General features: G+C 37.4%; 1 protein-coding gene and 2 non-coding genes across 3 annotated transcripts; all 3 read right to left on the bottom strand.

Annotated features, from left to right (window-relative positions):
• Window positions 1-408: 408 nt before the first annotated feature.
• CCT6A (chaperonin containing TCP1 subunit 6A) lies at window positions 409-10296 on the bottom strand. Its single transcript, XM_016138550.2, has 14 exons — window positions 10025-10296; window positions 9523-9586; window positions 7298-7432; window positions 6278-6451; window positions 5687-5790; window positions 4864-4974; window positions 4487-4646; window positions 4315-4397; window positions 3442-3538; window positions 2990-3137; window positions 2459-2592; window positions 1964-2066; window positions 1031-1103; window positions 409-803 (listed from the first exon to the last, which is right to left on the bottom strand). The coding sequence occupies exons 1-14, from the start codon at window positions 10159-10161 to the stop codon at window positions 731-733; spliced, it is 1596 nt and encodes a 531-aa protein (XP_015994036.1). The 5' UTR covers window positions 10162-10296; the 3' UTR covers window positions 409-730.
• LOC118607190 lies at window positions 2802-2939 on the bottom strand. Its single transcript, XR_004952728.1, has one exon. It is a non-coding gene; the product is annotated as a small nucleolar RNA SNORA15 (small nucleolar RNA).
• On the bottom strand, window positions 6580-6710 carry LOC118607191. Its single transcript, XR_004952729.1, has one exon. It is a non-coding gene; the product is annotated as a small nucleolar RNA SNORA22 (small nucleolar RNA).
• Window positions 10297-15968: the final 5672 nt, after the last annotated feature.

Here is a 15968-nt window from a genome sequence, read left to right as displayed (position 1 = left end):
ATGGATATATTTCAGCATAATCAAAGGTTCAGAGGTGTGAAAATTGGTCCATCTGAAAATCTGATCTCACTCACATAGCCCTTACTCACAACTTTAGCCATCTACTTCTGCCTCTTCTATTTCTATTTCTGCCACTTTATACTTGCAGCTCTTTCAACTCCCTTACACCTCTAGTTCACCCACCTTTTTAACCACTACCAAACCATCCTGGGGAACATTTTAGCATGAAAAGTCCAACAGAAAGACCCAATAGTTTTACTCAGGAATTCATACTACGAAAACAGGGATGGTTTTAAAACCTTAAGTTACTTACTTATTTAGCATACAAAATTTTAAACTTGAATGCTTAACAATAGGGAACTATTGCATAAATTAAAATAATTAGAAAAAATTATTAAACCATTAAAATGTTTTTCAAGGAATATTTAATAAGGTAGATATCATGCTTTCTAACATGTATTGTCACTGAAGCTAAAGCAAAACATCCTGATCACTGGGTGAAAACAGCTTGCTTTATTTTACGTGTGTACAATGAATGCAATTATAAAAATACTGTAATAATTTCAGACTTTAGAATTTGAATAGGTGCCAGTGTTCTTTCATTTTGTCATATGGGAAAAGAAAATTCCTTTGATAATCATTTGAAGCTTGGGCAAAACTTCCATTGCTATATTCTTAGAATCATACTATAGAGTCGTCATGATTCAGATGATACAAGGGTAACTTCAATTCAGCCTTTTAGAGAAGACATTCCAGCACGCATAATCTCATCAACCAGGAGAATGTTGGTGGCAATCACAGTGCTGAAAGGAGACAATCACACGGATCAGATTTCAGATATGAACCCTAATTCAATTCTCAACTAAGCCATGTGAGTTATATCCAATTAAATTTCCCCTTTCCCATACTTTCGGTTGATCACGTTTTCATGGGGCGGGGGGGGGGGGGGGCGGGAATTAAAAGAACACAGCAAATTGAGAGTATGATGATAACCTAAAGATTATTTTCATTTTGGCTTTCCAAAACTTACCAAGAGTGAAGAAGCTGTTTCTTTACACAATAGTTATCCCATATGCCTACTTCTGCTGCTACCATTGGCTCACCTGAAAAGCAACCCAGTCATCTTAAAATCATATATAACAGGTCATAAAATCAGAATGTTGTCTACAACGCAGTATTCTGTGCTGCTCTGCTCACCACTAATTACTCTCATTTCCTCCACTCTTAAGTATGAGAACCCAAAGTTTCTCAATTAGTCCAATTTTATATTCTAAATCGTTTCTGTGCACAGTATCTCTGATGAGTGACTAATCTCTAGATAATTCAGTGATAGGAATGCTCTAATTGCTTACCAAATGTTTGCACATCTTGTTTTTCTGGACATACTCACATTTGTTCATATTAACATACAGCACTTGAACTACAATCTGGCCAAAATGGGCTTATCATAAATAATACTGTTTTACCACAGTAGCTCTTACACATATTGCATGGATGTATCTCAGTTAGCCTGTTTGCACTTTGTGCTTATATTAATTTTTTACATTGGCCTAGGACCAACACTTTAAAATACATTATATTTGGTCCCCTCTTCAAGCATTATTTGCTATCCTCAGCCCTTTTTTCACCAGTAAATATGATTGCCTAATGTATTTTCTCATCAAAGTTTGATATAAAATTGAGTAAAGCCCAATATGAAATTTTTCAGTGGTAACCCAAACCCTCTATCACCACTCAGCAACATTAACAAATCCACACTCTTTGAAATTATTCAAATGTATATTCTTATTCCCTTACTGTATCTAGTCATTCCATTTTTATACCATATTTTAGAAACCCAGAGTTCCCTGATAGGACTAACAACAAACTGCAAAGCAACTCTCCAGGATTTTTTTGATCCTTCCTAGCTTTACCTTATCTGCATTATCTAGTTCTCCCCTTACAAATAGTTGCATTCTCTTACCTGTATTCAAGTCCACACCCACGAGTTGACCTGAATTTGAATGTTCTGCTTGAACTTTAACCAGTGTTTCCTGAAGATCAAAACCAGAATTCTGAGCAAGAACCTAAAGCAAACAAACACAATTTTTAAAAGGATGGACCTAAAAAGTGATAGTCAAATGTAAAATAACCAGTATTTCCAATTAGCAATCCACAGAAAATCATATTAATCATAGTTTAACAAACAGAAAGCAAGCTTGTATTCAAGCATAACCCTTGCACTGAAAACTTCTTTCTAGTTCTTACATCTGAAACTTCAGATATTCATTTTCCTTTCCAGAGGAATCAAATACATTTAGATGATGGAATACACCTCTTCTAGTGTTAAGGAGAAAACTGATCAAACTTGTTTATTTGAAATCCACATTATGAAAAATCCACATTATCAAAAAGCTTTTATTCATCAGCTGAATCATTTTGGTGTATTTGAGAAAACTGACTGTTAAAGTAGTCGTACCTTGGGAATAATGAGCAATGCATCAGCAAATGCTTGAACTCCAAGTTGAGCCCTGCCCTTTACATTGGGCTTATATTTAACCAGGGCCTCTGCCATTGCCACTTCCACTGCACCAGCACCTGGAACTATACAGCCTGTTGCGTGGGGAAGAGAAAAATGCTAAGAAACAAAGCAGACTAGAATTATAAGAAAACATATAAATTAAAACATATATATGAAAGCCATTAATTCCTTTAGAATTCAGTATAACCACAGCAATTTTAATATTGCATTTGAAAGCAATACAAGCAACCTATCAAATAGAATGATTAAAATTTAGCACTTGGAAGCTCTTGCCTCATTTATTTGTATCCACTTTTAATAATGATATGCTATGAAAACATCTGGCATACCATTAGTCATTTTAAAGGGAAGACTTTACTTTTGCATGGTGTCTGGCTGTGTAAGCTACTGATAAAAAGAACACAGTATTCAGCCATGCCTTTTCACATTAGCAAAAAGAATATAGTTGAAATACAGTGAGGATCTTACCATCATCAATAGCATTTTTAACAGCCCTCAAGCCATCTCTTATTGCATCTTTGATTTGAGTGAGCGTGTGCTTATTTGGTCCTTTGACTAATAATGTGACAGAACGAGGATTGTTACATTTCTCAATAAAGGTGAACTTCTCTTCTCCCTATGTAGAGATATTTCCAAAACCAAGATATAGTTGTACAACGAATGATCGAGGAGAAATGTAAGTAGCATATTAATAGAGAACAACACTGATCACATTAAAGTAAATGATTTCTCTAAAAACAAAAAACAAACAAACAAAAAAAGCCACACATAATGGCTGAGTTTTCCAAAGGCATATCGCTACACATAAACAACAGAAATGTATAGAAACAAAGCAAAATCTGGTCCCGAGTCTGAATGAGTTTTTACTACTAAAGAATTCATGAAACAAAGTATTACCTTTAGAAAGAAAATACACTTACCAACGTATACTCATAGACAAGTCCAGCATGTCCCAAACAATCAGGATTTAGCTCATCAAAAGAATTTAGAGCTATTCCACCACAAGCAAGAGTCAGCCTGAAATATTGAATTATTTTAAAGGAGATGTGATTTTTATAAATTATGTTTAAAGATTAATAATTTTTAGGAAGCAATCTTTCAGAATTACATACTAAAATTATGCTCTTTGGGAGGAAGTAATTCTGTAAAACCCCTTGATGCCATCTCTTGAAATGGAAAAACATGTACAATATATATGATGGTTTAAAAATAAAAAATATACACAATGTTCATAGCAGCATTATTTCATAATAGCCAAAAAGGCAGAAACCCAAATAAATGTCCACTGATAAATGGATGACCAAGGATGTGATATATCCATACAATTGGATATTATTCATTCTTAAAATGACACAAAATTCTGATACATGCTACAATGTGGATGAACTTTGAAAACATGCTAAGTGAAATAAGCCGGACACAAAAAAACAAATATTGTATGATTCCCTTATATAAGGTACTAAATTCATAGAGACAAAGAGTAGAATAGTATTTATGGGGTAAGGGGTGTGTGTCGGGGGGGGAAGGGGGAGAAATGGGGAGTAATTGTTTAAGGGATAGAGTTTCAGTTTGCAATTATGAAAAAATTCTGGAGATGGATAATGGTGATGGTTGAATATGAATGTGACCTAATGCTACTGAATTTTACACTGTAAAAAAATGGGTAAAATAAATTCTATGTTTATTTCACAATAAAAAAATTTTAAAAATGCAAAAATTAAGTAGGAGAAAAAGGAATAATCCCAATTAATTTGCATAAATTCTTATCACTCAGATAATCTGATATCCCATACCTTTCCATATTTCTCCTTTTGGCTCTGCGCAGAGCTACTATGCCTTCCTTTGCAAGAGCATCTAAGGAAAATGGGTCAATTCCCTATAATAGAAATAAAAAATAGTTTCAGTATATTCCACCTTAATAATAAAAATGAATAGACTAATTTATAAAACAAAATTCATTCTCACCTTTTGATTAATAACAACAAATCCTTTATCTGAGTCACCACAGACCTTTTTTTTCAGTTCTATTATTTTCTTAACTCTATCTTCAATGAATTTTCTTTCAGCCTTTACTAGTTTCTCTCTCTCTTCTGCACTCTTGTAAAAAAAGCCAGAATTCACTTCTCTATTAAAAAAAAGTTACAGAAAGGAGGGAGAATGTTCATATTTTGAGAAGATAAGCCAGTAGCCTCAGAAACTGGGTTAGTCTTGATTCTACCAACCCAAATGAGGGATTATTGTTCTTAACAGTGGAGAAATTGAGTCTCAACAAAGAAGGGACTTGCCCAAAATACTAAGCTCCTCTGCTTTTTGATTCCATTTGTAAGGGGATATAAACTCACGTTTTTTCATATTCTAATGACACATTGCACGTGAGAATATATGCATCTTCTACTCGTTTTTTCATGTCAGGATGCCTTGCCCCATGGTCCAAGACTAGACCTCTGATTAAGCTGTTAAAACACAAAGAATTACGGCAATCAATTCATAAAGTATATATATAGATGTCTAATCACTATTACATATTGGAAACTAATATGTTATCTGTCAAATAGAATTGAAAAATAAGTTTAAAACAAAAAATCATATTGTTATTGATTTCCAGATGATATAATATATGCCAACAAAATTACAACACTAATTTGAGACTGTGTTAATAATTTTCCAATAATCAGCTTTATTCCTTGAGTTATTTGAACAAGATTTTTGAGTGAAACCTAGGCAGGTTCAATTGTAAAAAAGCAACATTCCAGAACAAAAACAAGTCATTCAAACAAAAGCAACAACCCTGATGTCTTGTACAGAAAATTTTAGAGAAAATGTCTCAACTGGTAGGCCACCAAATTGTGATTACCTTTCTAAAAAAAGTTTTCAAATTAGGTCTTTGAAATGTATTTTAAAACTCTCCAATAGTCTTCCATCATGCTTTGTGTCCAACTGTTAATAAATGCCAAATGACTGATGTAACTCACTTTTCTGAATCATTCTGACTATAAACATATAGTACCAACTTTGAGAGCTAGTGAGTAAATTAAATATTCACCTAGGCAATATGCATTAATTCAAAGACAAAAAATTATTCAGCCAAAAATAAGTATTGTATAAAGAAAGCACCTATAAATTTGCAAACACACTTTATAAATATTAATAGTATTCTACACCTACCTTGTATCGGTTTCAGATTTATGTTTCATCTCCATGATCTCAACCATGAAGAGATCAATAGGTTCATCTTGTTTTCTAATGGCCAAAATGGAGTCAACTACAGCCTACAATAGAAGTATAACCATTAAATGAATTTTATTTGAAGTCGGTTGCTTATTCTTTAGAAAAGTTTAAAGTAGACAGTTTCTTGACTTTAAAACCTCTGAACTAAGTCATTTGCTATGAGCTAATAGAATACATTTGTAAAGGGGCTGAAGTCATTTACATTTCTGAAATCTAAATTTATAATTATCTAAAAAACCACCAACATCCATCCTATTAAAAATATTAATAACAGGAAACTTTTTAATAATGAACTCTGATTTTTATTTTACAATCTGGTCAAGTAGACTTTTTTTTCTCATTTTACTTTTTAGGAACACAGGTTATCATTTTCACAAAAATGAACCTACTTATTTCAAAGGATGACACTGTGAAGAATTTAGAGAGTATCCTGTAATTGAAATTGATTAAGTATATTGCTGTTTCTAAATCAGGAGTTTTGATATAGGTGTACTATACTACCAGACACATACCTAATTTAACACTTACCTCTGTTAAGACATCACCAAGTTCAGCATGAACTTTAGTACGAAGAGATGTTCTGGCCACATCTATGAGTGTTTCCCTATCCATCTCTTTGCTTACTTTGATTTGTTCCAACAACTGAAGTGCCTTTTCTTTTGCAGCTTCAAATCCTTCTGTTATTATTCTGGGATGAAGGCCCTATAATACACACACGATTACAAAACCACTATTAACAGTGGAGTTCTTCAATTAGATGGAACTATAATTAATGATAAAATATATTTTTGAACATTTATTCTGGATCATTCATATTCATTAATACAATAAAATGTGCTGACTTTCTGAATACATCTGAAAGGATAAATAGTCCTTTCAATGCAGAGGAAGACAGACATTGCTCTAGCACAGAGTCGAAGCCAAGGGAACTACAAAGCACACTTGGGTTTTCACCGTGCAAACCACAAGGAATGACAAAAACTCAATGTGTAACAACAACCTGCAGTTAACAGGACCATTATATCTTTTCTATCAGTAATCTGAAATTAATTCACATCATTTACTATTTTTTATTAGTAGTCAGGAAGACTGAATTCCAATTTTTGTAGAAGTTTTGCTGATATCAGAATAGTATTCATTGAGGTTTACTCTAACTTTGCAACTTCCCAGGGCTAAATGTTGTAGAATTCTTATTTAAATTTGTTTTCAGTTGCCTTTTTCCTTATAAATATGTTCAGTACTGACAATCCCATTTCTAGATCTCATTCAGAAATCTACATCATAGATGGATATAAGTCACATGTACAATGCAACTTGATTAAAAAAACAAACAACAAAACCCCCTTCAGGCCAAATAAGTTTCCTTAACTTGTCCAGGATCATAATAAAAGTCAGACCAATATAAAGACTCTAGTTCCCAGAGTGAAGCTTCCTGCTCTTCGCACTCTATTGCCTCAGGTAATATTAACACATCAATTTGTATAACTAAAACTCAGATTATTTCCTATACATAATAAAATACCACGGAAACACAAGAATCATGTATACTTCAGAAATGTAGAGGTCCGCCTGCTTCAGCAGTTCCCCAATGATCAGGACGTTGGAAGTGGTACCATCACCAGTGATGTCATCCTGGGCTGTTGCTACTTTGGCTATTAAGGAGGCTGTTGGGTGTTGAATTTGCTGAAAGTAGAAAAAAAATTAAATATCTTAAAACGATCTAAACGTATCTTAAAATGTGTGAAATGTGCTACTTGCACAAACTGCCCAAGTGTTCAGCTACATTTTAGTTTGATTAAAAATTTACCATTAGCTATTTTGCAATATCGGTTTCTGATGACCAAAACATTTTCATATTTAAATTTGTTTACTTCTTTAAGATTATCTCCATCTTACTGAAAAGGAAATCTGAGATTCAGTTAGTTTACATAAGGTGATAGAACTAAGAAGTAACAGTAACCGATAATATCAAGGACTTTTGTGGGAATAAACCAGGTACCTCATAAAATGAAAGCCCAAGCAGTGTTCAGTTACTTACCATTACCAAATAATTAAAAAGAAAATAAAAAATAGCCCTTTTAGCAAAGATCATCAGTGGATGCTAAATCACTGTGAAAAGGCTTTGCAAGAACAGGATATTCATCGAGTCTCCAATGTCACCCACAGATTCTTAATTACAAAGGATCCCATCAAGGCTCCTGCACTGCTTTTGGTTTTTATGTCTCCTTATTTTCCTTTAATCTAGAATAGTTCCCCAGACTTTTATGTCTTTGTGGACATTGACAGTTTTAAGAATCCAGCCCAGTCATCTAGCAGACTATCTATCTCATTATCTAATTTGCTGATGTTATTTTTGGTAAGATTACTACACAGGTGATACTGTATACTTTTCGCTGTGTTTTCTTTATGGTTTCTTGTTAAGCTGTAAATGTTTAATGTCCATCTCTGTGTTTGTGTCATATTTCACAATTTAAAAAATCTAGTAAAATAAAAGCCATGTAGATAAGGCTTTTCTGATATGAAGTTTAAACTATTAATGTAGGGAGGAGGCAAGAAAATTAAAATGTTAATAAAGCCACAATCAGAGACAGCAATATGCTGATCAGTCCTGTAAGGAGGCCAGGAGGACACCTTCAGATCAAAGTAAGAATTCCACTGGGTTTACAAACAACCCATTCCCTACACCTGTGAAAGCAAGAGTCATTCCCTATGGCTAAACCATAGGGAACCTATGGATTAAAGGCTAGAAACTGCCAGCAGGCCTTTCATTCTACATATTCTTACCTCTTCCCACTACATACCCTTCCCCTTCCTCACTGGATGTCTATATCAAAGGAAATGGGTAAACAAAGTCTTTTAAACAGTAACTTGAACTAAACAATGATATATAATTCCTTAACACTCCACCCCCTACTCACTGTCTTTCCACATCTCTCTTGGTCTCTCCCACTCTCTGGCTCTAAGACCACACTCTGTGGAGTGTTATCCCTTTTCTAATAAACTTTCCTTTTGACTCTTAACTTTGGGGGGTGTGTGTTGAATTCTTCCACACTCTTCACCAAAGGACCCTCTTCTTTTAGTGCAGGGCTTGGTCTCCCCACAACTCAAGGAAATTTGCCCCGTCCTGCATCACTACAACTCCAAATTGTTCCGAGCTAGCACAGGGCACCACTTAGACCACTAAAAACAAAAACTACACTTTCGAGGTTAGCTAATCCTTACTGAAGATATTTACAACCATTTGGATGTAGAAAGCTTCAAAACCTTAAATTTTATTCTGAATTCAAAACATTGGATTTGAAGTTTCTTGGTCAGGAGACCTTTTAAATGGTTTAACAACAAATTTTGTTACATCTCATTTCTCCCCCTCCAGCTGACAGGTGGTGTGTTGGAGGTGGAGTGATGAAATGTAACAGGAATCACTGTTTTAAAAAGAGAAAAAGTGTAAACCTGTCTCATTCTGCGTGTGTCAATAACTTGTTTTCCAGATCTTATTAGAATTATAATAATTACACTCCTCTAACAAAGGCTTTAAATGTCAAAAGTAGGCATTTAAAAAAAGGTATTTGACTTCAGGGCTTCTCACTTTACTACTGTACAGTCGCTACCATTACTGATTACATTCCTTTTCTACTTCCTCCACTGTCTGAAAGACCACCTATTAAGAAATGATGACTTTGATTTTCTCCTACTTGAGAATAAACGTTAAAAATCTTCCCACAAGTTAAATGTACTATGGAAAACCAAGACGTTTTAGTATAGCTGCCTCTCACCATTTCATGAAGTAGCACATTGCCATCTTTAGTAAGCTTGATGTCTCCAGCACCAGAAACAAGCCTGTTCAATGGGCAGAAACGAAATCAGTCACTTTCGCAACAAAGAACAAACTGAATCCCATAAACACGAGGCTTCACCCAGATTCTAAAGGGTTGGTTCTCCCCTTGTGGTAATAGGAACAGTGCACTGCCCATCTCCCTCCCTTCTAAAAAAGTCTGCCGACACCTCAGGGTCGCTGAAGCCCCAAAGCACCGGGAAGTGCGGTGCAGGCTGGCAGCTTTGTTCTCAACGGAGGCTGTATCGATTACAGGAGGAAATGGCCGGGGGGGGGGGGGGGGGAGGAAACAGGTCCGACTTAGGAGGACGTGGAAAAAGGGCTGCTGAGGCGGACCGGAGGCTCAGAGACAGCGAGCTCGAGACCACGATTCCCGGCATTAGGCTCGCGGCCCAACGAGGTGCACGGTGCCCGCCCGGCCTTCCCCGCCAGCCCCGCCTTACATCTTCATGGTGCCCTTAGGCCCCAAGTTGGTCCTCAGCACGTCCTGCAACCCCCGGGCAGCGCTGATGTTGACCGCCAACGCTGCCTGGGCTCGAGCCACCTCGGCCTTGGGGTTCAGGGTCTTCACAGCCGCCATAGCTGACCTATCAGAAGAATAAGAGAGCAGATACGAAGATATCTCAAAGCTGGCTCAGCGTGGCCCGGAGGTACTATCCGAGTCTTCTGGAAAAGTCGAGCTTGCACTGCCCGCCCCCAGCGTGCCAACGCGCTGTCCCCATTGGGTTGCCTGTCGTCAGGCGCCTCTCATTGGGTCGCGGTGGCACAGCGGCCCCGCCCCCTCGCGTCCGGACCGCGGCGTCACTGCTCGAGGGAGGAGCCTGTTTTCCGGCAGGAAGGACCCCTCGGTTCTCAGTTTTGCGGCCCCGGAACGTAAAGACGTCGGCAGGGCGGGGCCAACCGCTTCTCTGCGTGAGGCTGGGGTTGTGGGCCCCGCACCGCTGGGAGTGGTCAGAGAGCTTTTGCTCTTTACTGGCGGTCTTTAACTGCGATTTGTAGCGTGAGCTTTCTCTCTCCCTCACTATCAGTGGTTTGCTTTGTTTCTTCCTCTTTTATGCCTGTCACCAGTTTTCTTAACTATATTGTGCGCTTGGCAGTGTTGTAGGTATGTGGGGGTACTGTAAGGAATATCACAAGTACTGTGAATGAAAAAGGGTCTGTGCGCTAAACCCGACAAGCTCGATGAGACCACATGGTAGGCCTGACAAGCTAGCTCAGCGACCAAAAGTAACTAATAGGATGATCTGATGTCAGATTCCTAACTGGGCAGGTCATACCAGGTAGTCACATCCCAGGCCTACAGTGTCCTTAGCAAAGATCACTCTTCACCTTAAGTGAGTTCTGTCCGTTGTAGTTACACATCTTGGATTACATACCTTTGAAACATTAGAGTGATTTTCTTTTCCTACCCCTCAAAAGGCACAACCATCAGCACCAGAGCACAAGGCCACTGAACCCCTCATAATCGTGTTCCCTGCATTCCATCTACATGCTGTAAATATTATCAGCTATCCTCAATGCACCAAAGTAAGAAGTATGTGTTTCTCCCTTTTGTTTTTTATCCAATTCTAGAGATTTCCCTGCTATGCTTTTTCTCACCAATGGTTTTCATGTAACTTCCTTTGATTCTAATATAAAATGAACTGCAAAACTGCCATTCTCCAGAGCCTTTTCTCCATCCATTGAGATTTTGCTTCCTGGCATATGTTGTCAGTTTGGCTTGAGTAAACTCAAAAATTCTCTGCAGGTTTGGATGTTTCTTATGTCAACAGGACTCTCATTTAGTTTCCTAGGTGTGTTCAGCCTAGGAAATGCTGTAATGCAAGGTAAAAAATGCTAGATGCCTTCAGAAAGCTACAGCATTGGTCTGTTGGCAGTTGAGAAGAAGCAAGAGACAATTCACCTTCTGGTTCAGAACATACTGCTGAGGCTTTAGGCCCTCAAGGCACATTTGAAAAAAACTTGATTGAGCAGTGTTGTCCAGCCTTTGAGAAGACTCTTCTTTTAAGACAGAAAAGTTTTGAAAGGTGTCCACAATTATTTTCTAGTGTCCAGTTCCCCCAAGTGCCAAGTATTTAGTAATGTTTCGTATTTTATTTTTATAGATAATAATGAAAATTCAAAAGGTGCCAAAGCATATATGGTGAAAAGTAAGTCTTCCTCACTCTAGTGTCACTTCCTCCAGACAAACACAGTTACGTTTAGATGCTCTAAATTCCCCCAGATGCTTTCTGAATTTATAAATAAGTATATATCTATATAAATAGAAGCATTTTCCCCACACAAAATGGCAATTTATAATACACACAGTTGTTTGTATTATCTTAAAGCATATTAGAGATTGTACAATATTGATAAAAACAGGGATTTCTTATTCTTATTAACAGCTGCATGATATTCTTTGTAAGAATGACATAATTAACAGGTCACCTGCTAATTGATGTTGAGATTCTTTTCTAAATCTTCTGCTATTCAGGTTGCAGTGAATATCCTGGTATATAATGCTTTTATGTGGGTTTGTATATTTGAGAATCACAAAAGCATCTACATAAGTTTGACTAATAGCATAACACAGTATAAGGAGACTTGTGATGCACTTGCCGTGCTGCAGATTTATTTAATTACTGTTAGAGATGTATGAGGAAACATAAACAAAGATGAAGATTGTGAAATTTCAGGCATCTGCTTGCAGGTAGGGAAAAGGGGAGTGGAAGTCTTTCCAGGGATACAAAATTTAAGGGGCACCAAAAATTCAGTAATATTTTAATGCAATATTTTTTAAAAATCAAAGTTAATGCAAAAACTTCACAATGAACAAATATCAGAATTTTAAAGTGGGCATCTTATTAACATTATACAAGGCAATCTACTTGAATATATTGTTTTACTAGTCTTGGTTATCACAAATCCAAGCAAATTAATTTTTTTGATTATATGATGCAAAGTAAAGTAGCAAGGGAGTGTTGGCTGTATGCTAATGCAACATAGAATGGGAGAGGACTTTAGAATATCTTTTGGAGAATTTCAAAGAAAAAGTCCATGAGTGGTGAAATTGAGGTGGTAGCAGGGGTTTAGCTAGTTGATTCAGGAGGAATTTCAATAAAGAACATTTAAAGGAAAGAACCCTAATGAGGCAGTGTGGTGTATAAGAAAGAACCCTAGAGTCAAAGAATTTGAGTTTGAAATATAGTTTTGCAATGTTTACCGGTATGTGACCTTGGACAAGTTACTTAACTTTTTTGACAAAATTTTCTAATCTATAAAGTAGAAGGAAGTGACATCTTAGAGAAAATTAAATGAATTGCATGTGTAATGTGCTTTGTGTTGTGCCAGACATGAATTACTGCATTCATGTAATTATTTAATTTTCATAACACCTTCACATTCAGTGTCTTGTTTGATCCTAATATGACTCCTTTGAAGTTGATAGGTCATGTATTAAACCAATTTCACAGACGATTACATCAATGCAGAGAGAGGTTAAATTCAGGGTTACACTATTGTATTAGGGGAGAGGTAAAAACTTAGGTTTCACCCTTGACTACTCCCTTTGTCTCAAGCTCCCATAGCCACATATTCCATGAATGTTTTCACATTTACTTTCTAGATGTCATCTCTCTCCATTCTATCCACTTTTCTCCATCCCCATTTCTACCACTTAGGTTTAGGCTATGATCATTTCTTACTTGGCTAACTTCCATAGAGCCCTAAGTTGTTGCTTTGCCTTAATTTCCCATGTTGCTGCTAGAGCAATCTATCAAAAGTAAATCTACAAGCCACAGCTCTGCTTACAATCCCTCGGTTATCCCCAAGAACATAGACTGAAATTTAAATGTCTTAATTCACCTGCAGAGTCAACTACATCTTGTGCCCCCCTCTCCAGGCTTAAAACCCTTTTCTCTTTCCGTCTCACTTTATGCTCCTTGGTCATTATGAACTTTGCAGTTCTTAGAACATTCTACCTGCCTGAAACACTATGTTCAGCCTGAAACACTCTTCAAGGACCTCTTCTCTCCTGCCCTCACTCTCATTCCTATTCCAGTCCTCATCCAGTGGGAATGGAAGATCCTAATCCTCAAGAAGCACTTAGCCTAGTAACGGAGATAAAATTGTAAACAGGTAAATGAAAGTATAGGATGTTATATTTAAGAGATGAATGAAGTGCTGTGAGCATAAAAGTATTAACTGAGCATCAGAGAAGTCTTCCTGGAGGTGAGTTTTGAATGGGGTTTTGAAAGATAGACACTTTGCAGGGAAAGAGGGTTTAAGAGAGTGTATCTAGTCAGACTAACAGTGGGAGGGACTGGCATGCACAGTGAAAGGTGTATACATAGGATAGAGAGAAGAAGTTTGCAAGAAACAAATTTGGAGAAGTAGCTTGTTCTGACTGTTATGGCCTGGTTTGCTGATTAAAAGTCTGGGCCTAGATAGAAAAAAAAAATTGCATAGATGATAAAGGCTCTGTTCATTCCTCTGGCGACCAAATCAAAATTGTGACAAAAACAAGGAACAGGAGCAAGGAAAAATTGCCTGGTATCTAGAGGAACAAGCCATACAACTAGGGAGAAGTCCAAGAAAACACCCTGGAACAGCAGATGGTATGATGGGGCGAGGATGCGGGGCTGCCCTGTCTCAAGCAGCTGAATGAGACAGAGGCTGTGGTAGTGGCAGATGCCTCTTACAGAGACTGCTTCCGCGAACAGATTTTCACAGTGACAGACCAGCTTGCTCTGAGCACCAGTGCCAATTTGGTTTTGCATAGGGGGCACCAGGGACTTACATGGAGACATTGTCGGAGTGAGGGCCAAGGCGAGACTTGCTGGGTACAGAAGTGCTGGCATTATCAATTGTTCCCTGTTGTGCCCTCACCCACTAACAGTGTGCCAGACACAGCGCCTCCATAGCCGTGACATCATCAAACTGGATAACAGAGGTCACTCCGCCTAGAGGATTCCCTGACACTCTGCCTCCCCCAACTCACAGCCCCACCCAAGCCACATTCAGGTGTATCCTCGACAAGTCAGGTGCTCCTTGCTGAGCAGCAACTAGATTCACATTGGAGACAGCTGGCCTCCATTTCTGGTGTGGCCTTTTGAGGCAACTATAAGCATGGTATCTGCGGATTGCTTGCCGAATCTTAACAGTGGCCCCAGAATGGTAGAGCTTTCAGTTAAGTTTGGCCTGCAGCTGAACCCCTCTCAGGACTGTGCCACTGGACACCTGCTTCATAAATCTACACTAATAAGACAGAGAATTAAGAGCTTTGCTCAGTACGTAGAAACATGGAAAGGCAGCCAAAATGAGAAGACAAAGAAACAGAAACCACATGAGAGAACAGAACAGAGATCCAGATACAATGGAGTCAAGTAATCTAACAGATGCAGAGTTCAAAGCCCTCATTGTAAAGGTGCTCAATGGACTTTTGTGAAGTGTAGATAAATTCAGTGAGAACTTCAACAAAGAGATAAAAAACATAAAAATGCAAATGGAAATTATAAAAAGGAACCAGTCTGCAATGAAGGACACATTATCTGAGATGAGAAGTCAAGTGGAATAAACAAAGGAATGAACAAAGTGAGTAAAGAGGATCAAATGCCTTATCTAGAGGACAGGAAAGCCAATCCGTACACTCAATCAGAATGGCAAGAAAAATGATGCCAAGACTATGAAAATAATTTAAGGAGCCTATGGGACACTATTAAGGCTCCAAATATTCATCCGATCAGCATAACTGAAGAAAATGAAGATGTTGAACAGCTGTTTGAAGAAATAATGATGGAAAATTTCTCTAATCTGGTGAAGGAAATGGACATAAAACCCCAGGAAGCTCAGAGAATTCCAAAACTCATGGATCGAAAGAGGCCCTCACCAAGACACACCATAATTAAAATGCCAAAGTTTAAATACAAAGAAAGAGTATTAAAAGCAGCGAGAGAAAAACAAATAATTAAATATAAGGGAAAATCTATAAGACTGGCAGCTGATTTCTCAAAAGAAACTATGCGGGTCAGAAGGGCTTGGCCGAAAATATTCAATAGGATGAAGACCCAGGATCTACAACCAAGAATAATTTATCCAGCAAAGCTATCATTTAGAGATGAAGGACAGATAAAGAGCTTCCCAGACAAAAATAAGCTAAAGGAATTTAACACCACCAAGCCAGTATTACAGGAAATGTTGGATAGACTTCTTTAAAAAAAAACATGTATTAAAAACAGGAATAAAGAATGGTAACAACTACATTTCTATCAATAAGTACCTGAAATGGAAAAGAATTAAGTGTTGTAACCAAAAGATAGAGTGGCTGAATGGATAAGAAAACAAGACCCCTACCCATGAAAAGGAAGAGGATGGAAAAAATATTGTTTTGATGGACCTAGAGGGTAT

This window comes from Rousettus aegyptiacus, unplaced genomic scaffold, assembly GCF_014176215.1.
Source record: "Rousettus aegyptiacus isolate mRouAeg1 unplaced genomic scaffold, mRouAeg1.p scaffold_m13_p_8, whole genome shotgun sequence".
Classification (NCBI taxonomy): Eukaryota; Metazoa; Chordata; class Mammalia; order Chiroptera; family Pteropodidae; genus Rousettus; species Rousettus aegyptiacus.
This window is presented reverse-complemented; position numbering and strand designations above follow the sequence as displayed.